General features: G+C 33.0%; 1 protein-coding gene across 1 annotated transcript; it reads right to left on the bottom strand.

Annotated features, from left to right (window-relative positions):
• Positions 1-4476: 4476 nt before the first annotated feature.
• On the bottom strand, positions 4477-5457 carry LOC110738171. Its single transcript, XM_021918546.1, has one exon. It carries the CDS (start codon positions 5455-5457, stop codon positions 4477-4479), a length of 981 nt encoding a protein of 326 aa, XP_021774238.1.
• Positions 5458-19660: the final 14203 nt, after the last annotated feature.

Below are 19660 nucleotides of genomic sequence, written 5' to 3'. Positions count from 1 at the left end.
AAAAACCCCCCAATTGATTACCCAAACCCTAATTAAACTACTTAATTTGTTTCGTTGTAGGTTAGATTGTAGCAACTATAACCTAACTAGATGAAGCCCGTGCGATGCACGGTTTGTTTGATTTTTTTTAAATAATGTTTTTTTTTGTATTTATGAGCCTAAAATTTGTTATATATTTAGATAAAATTCCTAATATTAAAAGATAATATATAATATTTAATTAATTTAAACTTAAAAATTTCATTCGCCAATTTTGCTTACATGGCATTTAAATTATTTAATTCTAAAAGAAATTAATAATCTCTTATTTAATTGGCTACTACTAAGATTTATAATCCTACATGGCGCGGTGAGAAAATTAGATCATACGTGGTTCTCTAAAAACTCGGGAAAAAACTCCCCTTTATATATATATATTAGATTTGCGAAATTTTTGTATTTGAAATCAAATTTAAAGATGAAATTGGAAGGAAATCGTGGGAAGAAAGAGGGAAAACAAGGGAAGAGAGAGGGAAAATGGAAGTGTGCGCCCATGATGACGTCATGTCACACAAAAAGTGGGAATTTGAAAACTTTTGGAAAAAACTAGGTGGTAAAATTTAAAAAAAAAATTAATAAATAAATAAAAAACTTGAGGTAGTATCTTTAATTTTGGCAACAATAGTTAGTGGTAATTTTCAAATTTTCCTAACTTTTATAATCAAAATCATAACTAATTTGCATATTTGGCATAGCTCATACTCCACCGCTTCAAGCTTGATGCGAGCAATGATTTTCGATATCTATGCATCTTTTCAAGTTGAGACCTCCGCAATCTGCGCTGATATTTTGATCAACCAGTTGATGACAAATCTCATACCCATAGGAATCCAAATCACCTTCCCAATTATTATAAGAACCCTAAAATTAAAATTCTCATCCATAGATGAAAATCAAAATCCAAGAAAATTGGGACAGACTCTCGCAGATGGAGAGAACAAAACAAAACAAAATGTAAAGCAAAACAAAAATCTAAATCAAATTAAAGAAAAAGGGTCGGAAATAATCTAATTTCCGAAGATTGTGAGCAAATTTGAAGCGGAAATGGTACACATAGACATAGTCTATGCATACCAGGGTCGTAGCAATGATTTTAGGGGCTCTGTTCCAAATCGAAAAAAGGGCCCTTAATAATGTGAAAATTATATAAAAAAAAATAAAATTATCTAGAACTATTTTTTTATCTAGAATTTCGACCTTCAAAAAAAATTGCTTAGATACAAAGTAGTATAAACAAATCAAAGTGTATACAATTCATCAATAATTATGACTATTATGTAATTAATAGATTATCAAAATAGATTTACCTTTAAACGATTATCAATTCATTATCAAAACAGATTTACCTTTAAAATACTATTAAAAATTAACAGATTATGTAATTAACATATCATCAAAATAGATTTACCTTTAAACGATTATTAACAGATTTTCAATAGTATAAACAGATCAACTTGTGTATAAAATACAATTAAAAATTGCTTCAATTCATTATCAAAACCAGAAAAAAAAAATTTTAAAAAAAACAAAAACTGATTTACATCTAAACGATTCGATGAGCACAGAGCAAAGAATTGAAATTGCTTCAAGCCTTCAATTCGTTTTTTAGTTTGTATCATGAGGATGACTGAAAATTGATGGAAGATAACCCATATGTATAGTAAAATAATTATCATTTGATAACAATAATTGTGGAAGATCGAAATTGATTTCTCATTGCCATTGTTATGGAACAAAAATAGGTTGAATTTGACTCTGATACCATGTTAAAATTAGGGTCATTATGTTTAACAATATGTTAATTGTGCAGGTATAGACTTTGGTCCACAATAATTACAATTATATATCATTCCAAAAATTTCATATCGATCTTTTATGTTAAAAAAATAATATTAATGTAAAGATACCTATTCCTCCCAAAATCAATATAATATTTTACAACTACAAATAGAAAACAACTTGTTTTTTGTGTGGTTGGCTAATACACACCAAAACACCAATCAAATAACCCCTGATCGAGCAACCCATGACTGAGTAACCCCTGACCGACCAAGTAGCCCCTAATCAAGTAATTCTGGCTACATGGTGTGGCCAGCTACATATAAAACTTTGTGTTATTAATCTGAGCAATTTTTGCACACAAATAAAGAAGATTTCGAACACAATAACCGAGACAATAATTACAATGTAAAGTAGAATCCATTGGACAACTCTGAGTTATTACAGAATTTATGGTGCGTTTGGCTCACCTTTATTAATTAAATAAGTTTTAGGTCTATTTAGTTTAAATAAATTCCGATAGGATTTTATCAAATTTAATGAGTTTAATAACTTTTAATAAATTATAGTCGAGTCAAAGAAGGTTTAATAAAGTTCCATTAAAGTTTCAGTCTTGTCTAAAAAGCTCCATTCAAGTCTAATATGATTATATATAAATGATATTTGTATCATTAGTAGTTTATTTTATGATTACAATATTGTTTTTTATTATTAGAAAATTTTATTACAAAAAACCTATTATTGTAACTTTTTGTCAGAAAAACCTTAAAAATATATTTTTTGAGTTAAAACCTAATTGTAAATTTTTTTAGACGAAGACAACCAATAAGTACTAATTCACTCAATTACCCTCTAATTTCCCATATATTTTCTACCTTTAACTTAATTAAATATTTAACAATTAAATTAATTTATAAATAAAAAAAACCACAATCACCTCCACTAGCCAATTACCCCCTCTCCACGAGCATCCCCTCTCCACGAGCATCTCTTCTCCCCCACTCGAGTCACCACTCCAAACCCCCCACCCATAACCCATCTCCACCATCGACTGACCCCCCTCCCTCTCCTCCTCACACCCCATTACAACTTGTGGGGCGTGTGCTATTTGGAGATCTGCAGATCTACCTTTTCCTCCTCACTCTCCTTTAGAAACTTCATAAAGATCATATAATAATAACACATTGTCCTTTTCAATACAAATTGCCATTAAGATTATCCATTAAGATATAAATTCTCTACAATTATCACAAAACATTTGATAGCTTATGCAGCTCATATAAATATATTTCTTAATAATACCAAATATCATACAATTATACCAACATTAATCAAATTGATGCTACAAAAATTCGTGTGACACTAACATAATTGCAACACATTTTATAAAAAATATTTTGCTAAGCCAAAATACATTAATCTAGATTTGACCAACCATTATAAATCAATACTCTAATAATCCTTATCTTCAACTACGGTGTATTAAATCACTAATTTACAATTATCACCACCAAACTTTAAGTATAATCAATTACAATTCATTGCAAATCTAGTTCTTCAACTGCATCAAACTCTATCAGATTTGACTTACAACCATTTAAACTATGGTAGTTATGGTTTAATTAGCAATTTTCAAGTTAGTAATTTGTATTTTGTTTTTAAATTACCTCAAATTTAGATTACTTATGACAACAAGAAGATGAATGTTGCTTGGCTCCTATTCTAACAGCTTTGAGAATATCTTCAACTTCAATAGCCATTGATGGTTGCTTAAAATTTAACAAACTAAATTGAAAATTGAAGTTGAGATTAAACTTTTGTCAAATTTCAACACCAAAAAATTTCACCAAATTTGAGCGTTAAATTTCCCTCTTTTTTCAATAATTGTGGATTTCATTAAAATTTTACCGCTCTTAACTCCGGCCCTTATATTTGTTATGAAGGAAGTGTTGTCAAAAAGATGGTGGATATCTATGTAGGCTTAGTCTATGTGTATCATCTCCCGATATGAAGGATATCTAGAACCAAATTACCACCGTTATACGATGAGGATAGTTATTGGACCATAATCAACAAGCATATATCATATCAATGTACTTGTATAATGAGATAAAATCCTTGACAACACATTTCTAACATAACAAGTCAGTTGTATACATGTACTTCCTCCAAAATTTTAAATGTAACGAGTATTAATCCTTTATAATGGTTTGACAATACTAAAAAATAAAAGTTTGTGAGCAATCTATTCTAAAAATGGAAATTAGTGTTGGTATCTTTATGTCTCCCTTTCGTCATTTTCTTTGGGTGGTAGACTGGTTTCTAATGGACTAAAAAGTTCAAAATGGTTTACTTTTTTACTCAAGTATCTTATTTACAACAACTTTTTTTTAACACAAAAGGGAACCCCATATATTATATTATATCTTAGAGTTACTGAAGGCAAAAGCCCTCAGAGCAAAAGAGAACCACTCAGAGTACTTATGCAAGTACAGAAAGTGATTAAGTTTTGAGTTACAAGCATATGAGCCATAGTATAAAATTAGGCTAAGAGAATTAGAGCTAATACACTGCAGCAGCTGACTAGTAGTAAGTAAGATCTTCAGAAGACTAAGGTTAGCAAAAGGAGCTACTGACTTGAACAGAAAAGACAGGAAGCTAGGGAACCATATCAGGTATTTCAGTAGCATAGAGGTCGAAGCAGTCAGCTGGAGGGTATGTAAAGGGAACACATTCTCCAGCCTTGAACTTAGTCCTTCCCATATAAGCAAGCTTATCAGCAACCAAATTGACAGATCTACTAGTATGGAAAATCTGAACAGTCCAATCCCTTTCCAAAAGGGAAGCAACATCTCGAATTAAATTGCCTAAATCACCATCCTCAAAAGACTTTGGATCCTTGAGCATCTTAGTTAGTGCATCAACATATGTCTCAAGTTCAAGAAATTTGATGTTTTTGCTCCAAGCTCTCAAAAGCCCCTCCCTGATAGCCATGAGTTCAGCTGAGGCAACAGTCATTGCATTAAATTTCATTGCATAGCCAGAGACCCAAATCCCCTTCTCACACCTCATAACACCCCTACCTCCAGCATTGTCAACATTGATCCATGAACCATCAGTGTTCAATTTGTGGTATCCCTTCTGAGGTGGAGCCCACATTCTTGAAGAATTGTTGGAAGAACAGGAAGGCCTATCTATGGTGCCCTGAGTTAAAGTCAAAGAGAAGTGATAATAAAAAAGGAACTTGTTAAATGTAGATTGGATAAGAAGCATTTTCTTCTCAAAAACTGCCATATTTCTAGCAGACCAAATATGCCAAATACCAACTGTAAAAATAATCCTCCAAGTGGAAACATTTGCAAGGTTAAAAGATAACCAATCTGAGAGGTTGCTATTGTAGAACTTCTGCAGATCAATTTTTAAATAAGCAAATTGTTTGAAAATAAGAGACCAAAAGACACAAGAGTTGGGACAGTCTCCGAAGACATGAACAGTGTCTTCTAAGTGATATTCACACCTCATACACATGGGATCAAAAAAAGGGATTCTCTTTCTGAGAATAGAACCCACGGGCAGAATTTCTCTAACAAGATTCCAGAGGAGCATCTTGTATTTATAAGGAACTCTAATTTTCCACATATTTTTCCAAGAAAAGGAAGAAAGGAAAGTAGAATTTAGGTTGTTAGGAAGGAGAGTAGAACTATAGGCTGATTTAATGGAAAAGGATCCTGATTTATCTAAAGTCCATTTTAATCTATCATTAACCTAAACAAGTTTGGGCAGAGGATAAGCAAGGATTAAAGAGCATAAATATGAAGGTAACATGTGTAAGACATCATTTAAATACCAGTCATTATTTCTAATAATATTAGAGACTCGCCAGTTCCCTTTTGAATCAGGAATAGAAACATTAGGAATTAGGTAAATAGGACAGTCACCTATCCAATGGTGATACCAAAGGGAGGTATCTTCCCCATCACCTATGTTGATAATTAATCCTTTCTTTAAAATATCTCTTCCAGCCATAATGTCTTTCCAGGTTATAGAGTCAGAAGGTTTGACAATATAATCTAGCAAGTTAGAATATTTTAAGTATGTATTAACAAGAATTTTTACCCATAATTTATGACCCTGAGTTAAAATCTTCCATCCTAATTTAGCCATAAACAAAAGGTTCCATCTACTAAGGTCTCTAATTCCTAAACCTCCCTTGGCCATCGGATCACAGACTACCTTCCAATTGGTTCTAGGAATGAATCTAGTCCTATTAACCCTGTTCCAAAGGAATTGTTTATAATGTTTTTGAAGATCAGAAAGGACAGCCTTAGGGAGAACATTGGTTTGCATACAATAAACAGGATAAGAATTCAAAACCGATTTAATAAGAGTTGATCTTCCAGCCATATTTAAAAGTTTAGCTTGCCAACCTATAATCTTAGAACAAGTCTTATCTAAAAGGGGAAATTAATAAAGAAGATTCAATCTTTTATGGGATATCATAATTGTAATACCCCGTATTTTTATGTATTTTTATAAAGTATTTAAGTATTAATAAAATGTATTGTTAAGGGCTCAAGTATTTTAATTAAATATTTTAAAGGGTTAAAATATTTTAAATATAAGGTTTTATAAAAGTAAAATATATTTTGGGCCAAACTTTTATTAATTATTGGGCAATGTAAATTATTCCTACATACTCTTATTGGAATAACCCATTCCAAAACCCATAACTTAATCCCTATCCCATAACTCAAGCCCATATTTTTATAAGCCCAAATTTAACCCTACACTCTCTACTCTATAAATATCCCATGAATCCCCAAAAAAAAATTCCCACACAAAAAGGTTAGTCTTATTTTCTTTCTCCTTTGTTTTATTAACTAGAGTGTACCCGTGCAAAATGCACGGGATATATAAGAAAAAATTTATTTAAAATATAAAAAGTTGATTTTGATGTTGTAATTTAGACTTGAGCTGTAATGGTCGGTTTTGGATTGGTCGGTTCTGTTAAACCCTAATTAGCTTTTTTAATAATCGTATTAATTATGTGATGACACCTGCTGTGCTATGCTGAAATATGATATTCAATGCTTTAATTGCTTAGAAGATCAAAAAAATAGGGTCTTACTCTTTTATGTCGGTGGTCACGCAATGCTATTTTGAAGTTAACCTTTTCAAAGTTATAGAGGTTACCCATTCAGTGTTATAGGGGTTACTCGTGTTACTTGGTTAGTGTCATATGAGTTAGTGTCTTGCTCTAGGAGTTACATACTTTGTTCTGTTGCAAGTAGTTATTCGCTGAGGCTAGTTCCACAAAAACGTGTTGTACATTTTTTTTTTTTGCTTTTGATGATTAAAGAAACGGAAAACGTTTGGAGGGTAGTCCCTAAAAAATGCATATAATTGAAGGCTTGAAGATTTATAGTACTATAGTGAATGGTTGATAACGAAACTGTATACTCGTGGTAATGCATGACATATATTATACTATGTACCAAAAAAATAGTCGTAAAACAAAGTGAAATTTTAGTACGTAGAGTTTAAAAAAAAGTGAAATGTTGGGATTTTGAGTGCTACAGTGAATTATATGTGGAGATATATATTGTATTGTAAAATAGTAAAAGTGAAAGTGAATTGTTTATTTATTTTTGTATCTAAAATTTAGAGAATTAAAAGTTATTGACAAAAAAAAAGATAAGGTAGTTATTTTCCTCCAAAAAAAAGTGGAAGTTGGAGAAGAAGTTATCAAAAAAAAAATCAAAAAAAAAAATTAGAATGCTTAGAATTGCTCCATTCAAGAATTAAAGTGTTGTAAATAAAAGTTGGAAAAAAAACTCTACAATTATATATTAGATTTGTGTAATTATAATTATTGATTTATGGGTTTTGATTTTATTGTTTGAAATTAATTTAATTAGCATCAAATTGTATTTCGATGATTAAACTTTATAATTTCATATTTTATAAATGTAATAATTTTGAGATTTTGTAAATTTTATAACCTATGATTTTTAATTATTGAAAATCATGATTTTAGGGTTTTTACGAACAATTGATTTAGGGCTTTTATAGTAATGATGTTTTGAAATTTTGGTGATTATAACTACTAATTAGTTTAACTTAATTCCAGATTATTTTGAACACGTAAATTCGTGTTTTAATTATTAGATTTCCGTTCGTTAATATTAATCCCGTTTTAATCCCGATCAGGTTCTAAACTCCTCCGATTTTGATAAAAAAAAAAGTAGTATTTTTCATGTGAAAACAACGTTCTAAGAAAGAATCACTACCTTTGGTAATGTGCACCACCCTCTCGTGCCCAAATTCAGCCTCTGAATATGATTTTTGGGCAGTTTTTGATATTTAACGAAGTTTTTTTTTTATATTTTAAATTTTATCCTTGAGTTTTAAAGGGGTAAGAGATAATTTAATGTTCCTATGGATAATTTAAGTATAAAGAAGTATTTTGATGAAGTTTTAAAGGGTTTTTGATTAGTTTAAAATGCTAGAATTTTATTTAAACTAGTATAATTGTGATTTTAATAAAAGGGTGTGATTACCCATTAAAAATGAGTTTAATTAGGGGTTTTAAAATAATTTTCAGATTATTTTAAGTTATTTAAAGTGAGTTTAAGTTGCTGGAAATTGTGTATACAATGGTAATTAATATAGTATTATTGTCCCTTTATGTAGGAGACTTAGTTCGAGAATTGTTGTAGAGTACTTGGTTATTTTAATAGCTTATTTGAGGTACGTTCGCGTACTTAGCATAATTTGATGATGTAGAATCATGCTAGGCTTGATTTCAATCAATTACAAGTAGTAACATGCTAAGGTTTATGTATGAAATTGTGAAGTATTGGTGTTGGTGATTGGATTGTGAAGCATGAATTATTCGTGATGGTTTATGGATTGGAAAATTATATTTTTGGCATGATTATATGGACTATACTTTTATTTATGGCATGATAGAATCATGTTTAATTAAACTATATGTTTAATTTGGCTTGGAATATTAAAAAGGAATTTTATTATGGTTCATATAATTTTTATTGATGCTTTAAGCATGAGGAAGGAGCTATATAAGTGTCTATGTACACGAGGAATAAATTGTATGTTGGTGCCTTTGTGCACTTAAGGTGTTTTTAACACCGAGTGATAGGATTTTTGGCGCTTTGTGCGTTTAAGGTGTCTTTGACACTGTGGTAGAATTAAAAGGGGCTCAACATTAAATAATATGTGGTCACTAATTATTCAAGAATTAAATTGGTATGTTTGGTTGATTGAATAATTATTGTTGATTGATTTATTATGCTTTGAGAGTCATCACCAAGTCTAATAACATGTAAATAACGTAAAGTGAAAGAGATTACGCACCAAAACTCTTGGAACGTATATACCTTGAGTATGAACAATGGGGGGAGTTATGGGGTTTTATATTTAACCATAACTTCTAATGGAGTACAGGACGATGTACATTCCTTCTTATTTATTATTATGCGCAGGAATTCTGCCACCTTTAAGTGGTTTTGTCGCTTGCACGGTTAGCTCCCGTGTTAGTTACACTAGTAGAAAAATTGACATGGCCAACGCTTAAAGGCCACCAGTTTTTGTAAACCGGTGGTTTAACAAATGGCCGCGCAGAAGGAAAATAGTATTGCCACCAGTTCGACTGAACCCATGGCAATAATGATCAAGGCCACCGGTTTTGAACCGGTGGCAATATTTAAAAAAATACAAAACCGCGCCCCTTCTTCTTCTCTTTCCCCATTCTCTTATTAGCTTCACTGTTTTATTTCGACCAAACCTTCGAGCCGCTGCAACAACGAAATCTAATTGCATCCAAACCCTACCACCAGTGACGCCACAGCCACCGCACCACCATCCACCACCTCCGCTGTTGAATTGACTCAGTATAAATTGCTATGCACTAACATTGATTCTAATAATGCTCTTCAATTGCCTTTAGTAACCTTTAATGATGATCTTGAAAATTTGAAAAAAGAATTGCAGGTTACTAAAGACAAAAATGAGTTCCTTGAAAAGGATCTAGAAAGAGCAAGAAACAATGAGAGTGTAATCCACATGGGAGTTCCAAAGTGGATACTTGAAGCTCAAACCAGAAGGACAGAAGGTTTGGGTTTCAACCACAAAAAGAAGAGTAGTAGTAAAAAGAAAAACTATGTGGAACTTCCTAGTGAGACTGTGTGTTCCTTCTGTGGCAAGTCAGGACACAAAGATACTGAATGCAAAAGAAAGGAACTTAAGTCCACTAAAAATATAGTTTATGTATGGCAAAAGAAAAATGAGTCTGCTGTATCAACGAAGGAACCCATGAAAGATGGGGTTCCTTAATCTAACCCTTAGTTTCTTTTGCAGGTCGTAGTGAGGGGGAACAACCAATGGTACCTCGATAGTGGTTGTTCCAAGCACATGACAGGAGATGAATCAAGATTTCTCTCACTGACGGCCTATACAGGAGGAACTGTGACCTTTGGTTATAATAAGAAAGGCAGCATTGTTGCCGTAGGAAAAGTTGGAAGGTCAAGTTCCCAAGCTATTGATAACGTTTTTTTAGTCGAGGGCCTCAAACACAGCTTATTAAGCATATCACAATTTTGTGATAAAGGAAACTCAGTAAGTTTTGATTCTGAAAAATGTAGCATCATTCAGAATGACACTGGGAAAGTTTTGCTGGAAGGAACTCGAAAAGGGAACACTTATACAGTGGATCTCAATACAGTTCCGAGGAACAACTTAACTTGCCTCAGTATCATTGAGGATGATCCTTTACTGTGGCATAAACGTTTTGGTCATGCAAGTTTCTCTTTGATTGATAAATTAAGAACAAGGAACTTGGTAGAGGGACTTCCTTCAATCAAGTTCCTATGTGACAAAATTTGTGATGCTTGTGTGAAAGGAAAACAGGTCAGATCATCCTTTAAATCCAAGAAAATGGTGAGTTCCACGAAACCTTTAGAGTTAATTCATATGGATTTGTGTGGTCCTATGAGGATTCAAAGTAGAAGTGGAAAGAAGTATGTCTTAGTAATTGTTGATGATTATTCTAGATTCACATGGGTAATTTTTATGTCTAGCAAAGATGAGACTTTTGATGAGTTTGTCACATTTTTCAGGAGAATTCAAAAGTCCACCGGACATCAACTGATACACCTTAGATCTGATCATGGCACTGAATTTGAGAATTTTAAATTTGATGATTTATGCAGGGAACAAGGCTTAAGTCATAATTTCTCAGCTCCAAGAACTCCACAGCAAAATGGAGTTGTGGAAAGGAAGAACAGAACCTTAGAAGACATGGCTCGAACCATGTTAATAGCCAGCGATCTTCCAAGGAACTTCTGGGCAGAAGCCGTGAATACAGCCTGTTATATTATAAATCGTGTCATGCTAAGGCCTATATTAAATAAGACACCCTATGAACTTATGAAAGGCAGAAAACCGAATATATCTCATCTGAGAGCATTTGGTTGTAAATGTTTTGTGCATAATAATGGTAAAAGGAACATAGGAAAATTCGATGAAAGAAGTGATGAAGCCGTATTTCTTGGATATGCTACTAACAGTAAAGCGTATAGAGTTTACAATAAACGCACTATGTGTGTTGAGGAAAGTGTGCATGTTATATTTGATGAAACTAATCCACTTCCATGTACACAGGAACATGAGGACTATGACTTTGAAATTGGTCTAGTACGTCCTCAAGAACAAGAAGAAGATGCAGTAATTCCAAATAAGCAGCCAACTCGATTAAATGAAAATCATGAAAATCCAGAGAAGGAACTCGACATACAGACTGAAGTTCCTTCGAGAGAACAGCCTCAGAATGAAGAACCTGCCGAGGAACCAATAACACAAGAGGAAATCACTGAAGAAGAAGCAACAGGCTCAGGAAATCAGAATAGTCGAGTTCCTATCCAAACCTTCCAGCCCAAACCTTGGAAGCACCAAAAGTCACACCCACTGGACAAAATTATCAGTGACTTATGCAAAGGAACTCAGACTAGATCGCAAATGAGGAACTTCTGTGCCTTCAATGCTTTTCTATCTACTTTGGAACCTCGCAACCACAAAGAAGCCTTAGAAGACCCTGACTGGATTATAGCCATGCAAGAGGAACTCAATGAATTCGAAAGAAATCAGGTATGGCATCTTGAACCTAAGCCACTAGATAAAAAGGTCATAGGCTTAAAATGGGTCTTTCGAAACAAACTTGATGAATATGGTACAATTGTACGAAATAAGGCTAGGTTGGTTGTAAAGGGATATAACCAACAGGAGGGTATTGATTTTGAGGAAACATTTGCTCCTGTTGCTAGACTTGAGGCTATTAGAATTTTAATATCTTTTGCTGCTTTTATGGGTTTTAAACTGTATCAGATGGACGTAAAGTGTGCGTTTTTGAATGGTTTATTAAAAGAAACAGTTTACGTCGATCAACCCCCTGGATTCGAGAATCCAAATTTTCCAAACCATGTTTTTAAACTTGATAAGGCTCTCTACGGACTAAAACAAGCTCCAAGAGCATGGTATGAAAGATTGTCTAAGTTCCTTTTGGAAAATGATTTTAAACGAGGAAAAATTGATAAAACTTTGTTTTTAAAATCTAAAGGAACTCATCTTTTAGTTGTACAGATCTATGTTGATGATATTATATTTGGTGCAACTAACGAATCTTTGTGCAAGTACTTTGCTGACTTGATGTGTAGTGAGTTCCAAATGAACATGATGGGGGAACTCAATTTCTTTTTAGGACTGCAGATCAAACAAACAGAATCAGGAATATTTATACATCAGCAAAAATATGTCAAGGAACTCCTGAAAAAGTATAACCTTGACAACGCAAAGACTAACCACACTCCTATGGGAACTAACTCTAGATTAGACGAAGATCCCTCAGGAACTTGTGTGGACCAGACAATGTACAGAGGTATGATTGGTTCCTTATTATATTTAACTGCAAGTAGACCTGACATTTCTTTTAGTGTTGGTCTTTGTGCTAGGTTCCAATCAAATCCAAAAGAGTCGCATCTAACTGCCGTAAAAAGAATACTGAGATATCTTAAAGGAACGGCAGACTTGAGTTTATTCTACCCACTAAGTGATACATTCGATCTCAAAGGATTTGCTGATGCAGATTATGCCGGAGACTTAGTAAATCGCAAGAGCACGTCAGGTATGGTTCAATTCTTAGGCTCTTGTCCAGTTTCTTGGAGTTCCAAGAAACAAAACATTGTTGCTCTATCCACTGCTGAAGCAGAATATGTAGCTGCTGCTGCATGTTGCTCCCAATTAATATGGATAAAGCAACAGTTGCGTGATTTTGGCATAATTTTAGAATGTGTTCCTATATACTGTGATAATACTAGTGCTATTTGCATCTCAAAAGATCCAGTACATCATTCACGTGTAAAGCATATTCATGTTAGGCATCACTTTCTAAAAGACAATGTGGAAAAAGGCTCTATTAAATTAGAATTTGTACAAACTGAATATCAAATTGCTGACATTCTAACAAAGCCTTTGAGTAGAGAAAAATTCGAAAAGATGCGATTGGAACTCGGAATGATAAAGCTGAATTGAGCAGTTCTTCTTGGAACCCCAAGGTATGTCTTAGTGAAACGACTGAGCATTGCTATATATAACCTTGGTGTGAAAAACATAATCTTGAATCTTGCAATGAAAGAGTGTGCAATTCTATTTTGTGTGTGATCATATGATTATGTCGATGAAGAAGACAAATTGAGCCATGTTGTTTCCAAGTTCCTTTTGCTAAAGTTACAAACCTCTGTACATGTCAACTAGTAGATCACCTCACGTAATTTACTGGAAATTTTCTTTCGTTATTTTCCATTTTTATTTATCTTTTTATTTTTGTAATTTTCTTATTGTTATCTTTTTCTATTTTTTTTATTATTATTCTTCCTATTCAAAAATACAAAAATATTTGTTCTTATCTTATTTTTTCTTTATCTTATTTTCATCTTCATTATCTTTATTAATCCTTTAATTTTTTTTTATCCTTGTTTAATTTTTTATTTTTGTTAAGTTATTGTTTGTTATGATTGCAAAATAAATTATCACCCACAATTTTCCCAAACCCACTTCTCCATAAACCTAAACCGTCACATCACATCAATACCACTACTCCATAATTCCCTCTCTCCCCATACACTCAACCCACATTCACTCCACCTAAATTCAAGTCACCTAAAACCATCAGTTCACCAAAACCATCCACCTTCACCTCTTCAAATTACCACCAAACCTCCATAAAAACCCTACCGTAACAACCCAATCAAAACCCACCTTCAATTATCTTCTTCTTAGCCAATACAATGCAAATTAATTTCCCTGCATTAATGATCATCCACCTTGAGTCATAAAGTAGAAAATGGTGTAACATTTTTTTGTTAAAAATCCGAGGGAACAAACTGAGGGGGAATCAAATATTGTTGAAGAAGATGAGGCCAAAAGTGGGGATGATCTTTGTGAGGGAGAAGATGAGTTAGAAGAGGAAGTTGATGGTGTATAAAAAAAAAAAAAAAAAAAAAAAAAAAAAAAAGCGAAATACAGAGGAAGTAATGAGGGAAAAAGTTTAAGGAGATTGAGGAACAGAAGGAGACAAAGGATATGATGGCGAAGAAGGGATGAAGTTCACATACACTTAATTCATCAATCTGACTCAGAGGACAAAAATCCCAATGACATTCCTAACCACCATGTTCCTTTTTCAAAAGAAACATCCCCAAGTTCCTTATCCTGACCTACTTAGTTTCTCTCCATTTGGCTTTACTGCATTTCGTGAATATCTACCCTCGCCCAAACCTAAACAACCTCCACAACACCCTCAGCCTAACCTTACATCACTTAGCCTCTTTTGCAATTTATATTGAACATTGATGTTTTTGTTTTAATTTTTATTTTCTGTTTTATCTAGCACAATTTTTTTTCTTTCGGCTTGTACTAATGGAACTGGCTCAGTTTTCTCTTTGGAATTGACATTCTCATTTTGGTTGCATATGAACTGTGTGCGCATGCTTAATCGTTCATGAATTCAGATTTACTACTCCCTCCGTAGTTTAGTACTATATATAGCATGCTCTTTCTATCATTTTGATAATGTCAAAAGGGGGAAGAGAAGAACAAACTCAGAAAGCTGGACTCAAACCGACTCCTCTTCAAGTCTTCATCGTTTAAACAAAGGTATAAATTTCATAATTTATTAATTTCATGAATGATGCAGACTTCTTAATACTTAGTTTATTTTACTGTTTTGTTTATATAATTAGTTTATTCAGTTAATGGTTACGACATTTGCCTGGATGATTATTTTGTTTTAACCGAGTTTGTTTTTGTTTGTCATCATCAAAAAGGGGGAATATTGTTGAATTGACTACCTTATATTTTGATGATTGACTTACATAAAACAAACTCTGACTAATGATGTTTAAAGAGTCTTGGTTAAGCAGAAGATTCAGGTTTGAAGTAATATGTTCCGGAGTAGGAACAACAAAGTTTGGAAGACTTGACGATGAATGCAAGCTTTCAAGATATCCTCACGACTCTATATACTTAGTTACTCAGTGTACGAACTTAAGAAACAAAAGTGTTGGAAGGAACTAAGAAGAAACTCGAAGTTCCTGAAGGAACCTGAAGTTCCTGAAGGAACCTGAAGTTCCTGAAGGAACCTGAAGTTCCTGAAGGAACTTGACGGATGACTCAGAAAAGTTTTTGACAGTTTTCAAAATCCTTAATTTAAGGAAGAGATAAAATCAGTTTGAAAATATTGGGATAAAATCAGTTGAAAAGATTTATTTTATAAATAAATAAAATCTAAATAATTCTTTAATTTAAAAGATAAATTTATTTTAAATTAATTAATTGTTTAAATATCTTTTTAATAAATAAATATTTATCTTTTTAATAAATATTCTTTTAAACTGATTTTGACTTGGTAAAATTCTGTTTGCTTAAAAACAGGATGCACGTTGGACTTGGGAGTCAAGTTAGTGAAATCATGTTTCTCAACTTCCTCCACTTACATCCCAACTTCCCAATATAGGTGAACGTGGGATTGAGGGGGAAGTAGAAAAATGATAGAAGCTTGGATAATCTCCCTATAAAAATAGATCAACGTGGCTTTTTGAAAGTGTGGAAAAACAATTTTAAGTATTCTGAGCGTAGAGTTTCAAAGTGTTTAAAACGAGAAGTTCCTTCCATCCTTAGTCTCTTAAGTTCTTTAGGAAATACTTGTAATCATTGTGTAATTGGGTTTGGGTTGTGAGAGTTGTAAAGTGTGAGACTTGAGAGAGTTGTTTACACTGTACAAGTGATTCGGAGTAGAATCACAAAGTGTGAGAAACTGTGATTGAGGGATCACAGTTGGGTAACTTGAGTTCCTCACGGAACTTGAGTCTAGGCAACGTATTAGTGATTGTAAATCATTTTTACATAGTGAATTTATTCATTGCCTATCTCAGTGTCTTTTCTCTTAGTAGTAGATTTAATTCCGCAAAATTTACCATAGTCTACATACACTACAATTCACCCCCCCTCTTGTAGTATACATTGTTCTATCATCCGCACTCCCTCCGAACCTCCTCCACCACTGAGCAAAGCAGCAAGCAGCCACGGGGAGGAGCAAAATTCGAATTTTCGAGGGAGCTTCCTCCACCACTGACCAGGTGCGTGGTCCGTCCACCACCTGTCAGCACTGACGCCACAGCCACCGCACCACCATCCCACAGCCACCGCACCACCATCCCACAGCTACCGTCCGAAATTTAGGCTTATTTTTCTGGTAATTTTCTCTGAATTTCTGGGTTTTTTTTGTTGTTGGTAGGGTTAAAAGTTGAGAGAATGCATCTTAAACTTGCAAGAAATTGATTAATTGTTCATGAAATAGGTAATTTTTTGGTTTATTTTTCGGAATTTTCTGGCTTTTTTTTTTATAATTTTTTGGTTTATTTTTCGTAATTTTTTCTGAATTTCTGGCTTTCTTTTGTTGTTGGATGTTTGATGAATGCTTCAAGTATAAAATGTATGATACTATGATGAATGCTGCTGTTTTGTGATTTGGAGAAGCAACTCCCAGACCTTCAGTGTGAGTAACTCCAGTAAATTATGGGATCAAGCCTACATCTTCCTGGCCCTGTTGTAAAGTAGTACCAAATATACTCTATATTCTATACATGTTGCTTCACTTTGCGGCACAAAATTCTTGTTCAGTCTAGTTTCTCTTCAATCCTTGAGCTGTTCTTAGATTCACAAGTTATATTCTTTTATTGATAAAAAAATTAAACGTATACCAAATCCAAGTCAGACACCTTACTATTTATTAAGCAATGGAATCTACCATGCATTTAGAAGTGTTGACTTGCTCTTACAACCTTGATATAAGGATTTCAAGTGATCTAAGAGACTTGGTTTCTAGAAGAGCTTCCAATGATAGAAAGTGTTCTTTCTTTGGGATGAATATTATGGCTCCGGTTTTTATTTTTACATATATTTATATGCATATTATAGAAGAAGAAAGAGAGAGCAAAGGGAAATATATTTACATTTGATATTTTTAAGCAGTTGAGGAGAGATAAAGAGAGCAGGTTTGTACAATAGCCGAAGAGAAAAATTAAACACTGATTTGAAATATTTGTACATTGCATATTATATAATGTTATAAAATGGTTATATTTGGTGCCAGAATCCTTGTGGCTGTGGTTTAGAATGGAGATATAATCGGATGAGAAGATGAAAAAGATCCATAGATATTAAGTTACTGTACACAAGTGCCTTTTTCTTTAGTTAGTCCATAGCTCTTCTACATGAACCATATGAGACCAAGACAATAAGGAGTTTTATGTTAATATGTTACACTTAGTTATTAACACATGATGGAGTATAATGTGTGTGCTGGGTGGTCAGTGTAAAATGATTATTGATATTTTTACAAGAGCTCCCTTGATAATGAGGCTGCAGATCGTGAGTTTCTTTGTCAAGTGTTGACTAGGGTAGAGCAGATTCATGATAATAATCTTCAAGGATGAATTGATTGGAGGAAGTGAATCTTTGTGGATGACCAAATGAGATAGTTTTTCATGTAACCAACCCATACAATTAAGGCTTTGTTTTTTTTGTTGTTGCTTACTGTTGTATTTCCTTTGAACCTAGATTTTTTATGGTTGAAGCGTTGATGAGATACCCGGGTTTATCAGAAGCTTTAGTAGGGATTCAGAGTTATATTACCTCAGAATTTGGTTGGCTTAATTAGTACCTTTAAAATACATAAATATAGCAAGCGTTGATGTAATTTTAGGTTGTTTTATAGTTCTTGACAAAATTACTAACTTTTATTTTGTTGTTTTATTTTTTATTTTTGTAGATTCATATGTAGTAAAGCACAAGTTTATTAGCTATTCAAGTGGGAAGTTCGAGACATTACATCCATTATACTTGCTATATTGGTATGAACTATAAACTTTATGGAGCTATATATATTTCTTTCTATTTATCTATTTGATAAAAGTTTGTTCATGATATTACAAGTTGTGTCTTGTTTAATAATAAATAATTACAATAATATGTTGAATGTTTGCATCATCATATGCCTGGATACCCGTTCAAGGCTTTCTCATTAGGAGAAAGTCTTGAATAGTCCCCGGTTAGGATTGTTCTTGAATGTTTACTCTCACTTAGGTGGTGAATGTATGTCTTTTTTTCGATTTTAAGGAACATCTTGGTTGTCCATTTCTTCTCCATGTTCTCTGGGTACATATGTGGGTAAGTAATTATCTACATCTTGTACTTGGAGAACTGGGGGGAAGTGCTGCTGGATTTTCCTTAAAATTGGAAAGTTGACATACATTCACTAGTGAGAGTAGACATTCAAGGATGGGTTAGGTTGGAGTGATAAGGACACTTTGGAAACATGCATTTGTTCACTATATGAATGGTATATTCACGATGTGTACTTGAAGTTGAAGTCAAATAGGCCTTATTTTGACTATTTTGGATGAAAATGCGACCTTAAACTTAGTAAAATGCCTTTTTTCTGTGATTTCAAGGCTTAGCCACCTATAACTAAGTATAATTGACATGTTATGAGAAAGAACTTGGTCATTTGTTTAAAAATGTAGAAAATGGGCAAGTAGAAGTCAAATAGGCCTTATTTTGGCTATTTTGGATGAAAATGCGACTGTTTTTAATTTTCCCAAGTATTTAATTTTTTACATATTAATTTAATTTATTCTAACATAATTTATATATATTCCAAGTTTTGCAAGGTGCAAAAGGGAGATCCGTTAACAAGCAAGGAGCTTAATGAAGTTCGAGACATGTTGGCATCTTTCATCACCTTCAATTTGTAAATGTGGCATCATTTTGAATTTATACTTTGTTAATTATTAACTTTTAAACTACAATATTGACTAGTTATTAGTATTATTTGAATTTATTTATATATCACACTTTATTTAATTTGTTGTATTGCATTTGGTTTTTAATTATAAAAGTCTAAATATATATTTTTAATTCTTGTTATGATAATAAATAATCATTATATTATGGCAGAATATATAGCAATAATATGGCAGAATATTATAGCAGGATCAGTTGCAGGAATAATTGCAGGGAAAAAAAAAATTTAGATCCTTTTATTGCCACCGGTTTACCGGTTCAAACCGGTGGCAATAGTCAGCCTTCAGCAACAAAAAAAAAACCGCGCCATTTTTTATTGCCACCGGTTAACCGGTGGCCATAATTATTATTACCACCGGTTAACCGGTGGCCATGAAGACTATTGCCACCGGTTTTGAACCGGTGG

The sequence above is a fragment of the Chenopodium quinoa genome, unplaced genomic scaffold (genome assembly GCF_001683475.1).
Source record: "Chenopodium quinoa cultivar QQ74 unplaced genomic scaffold, ASM168347v1, whole genome shotgun sequence".
Lineage (NCBI taxonomy): Eukaryota > Viridiplantae > Streptophyta > Magnoliopsida > Caryophyllales > Amaranthaceae > Chenopodium > Chenopodium quinoa.
Note: the sequence above shows the minus strand (reverse complement) of the source record. Positions and strands in the feature narration are given on the sequence as shown.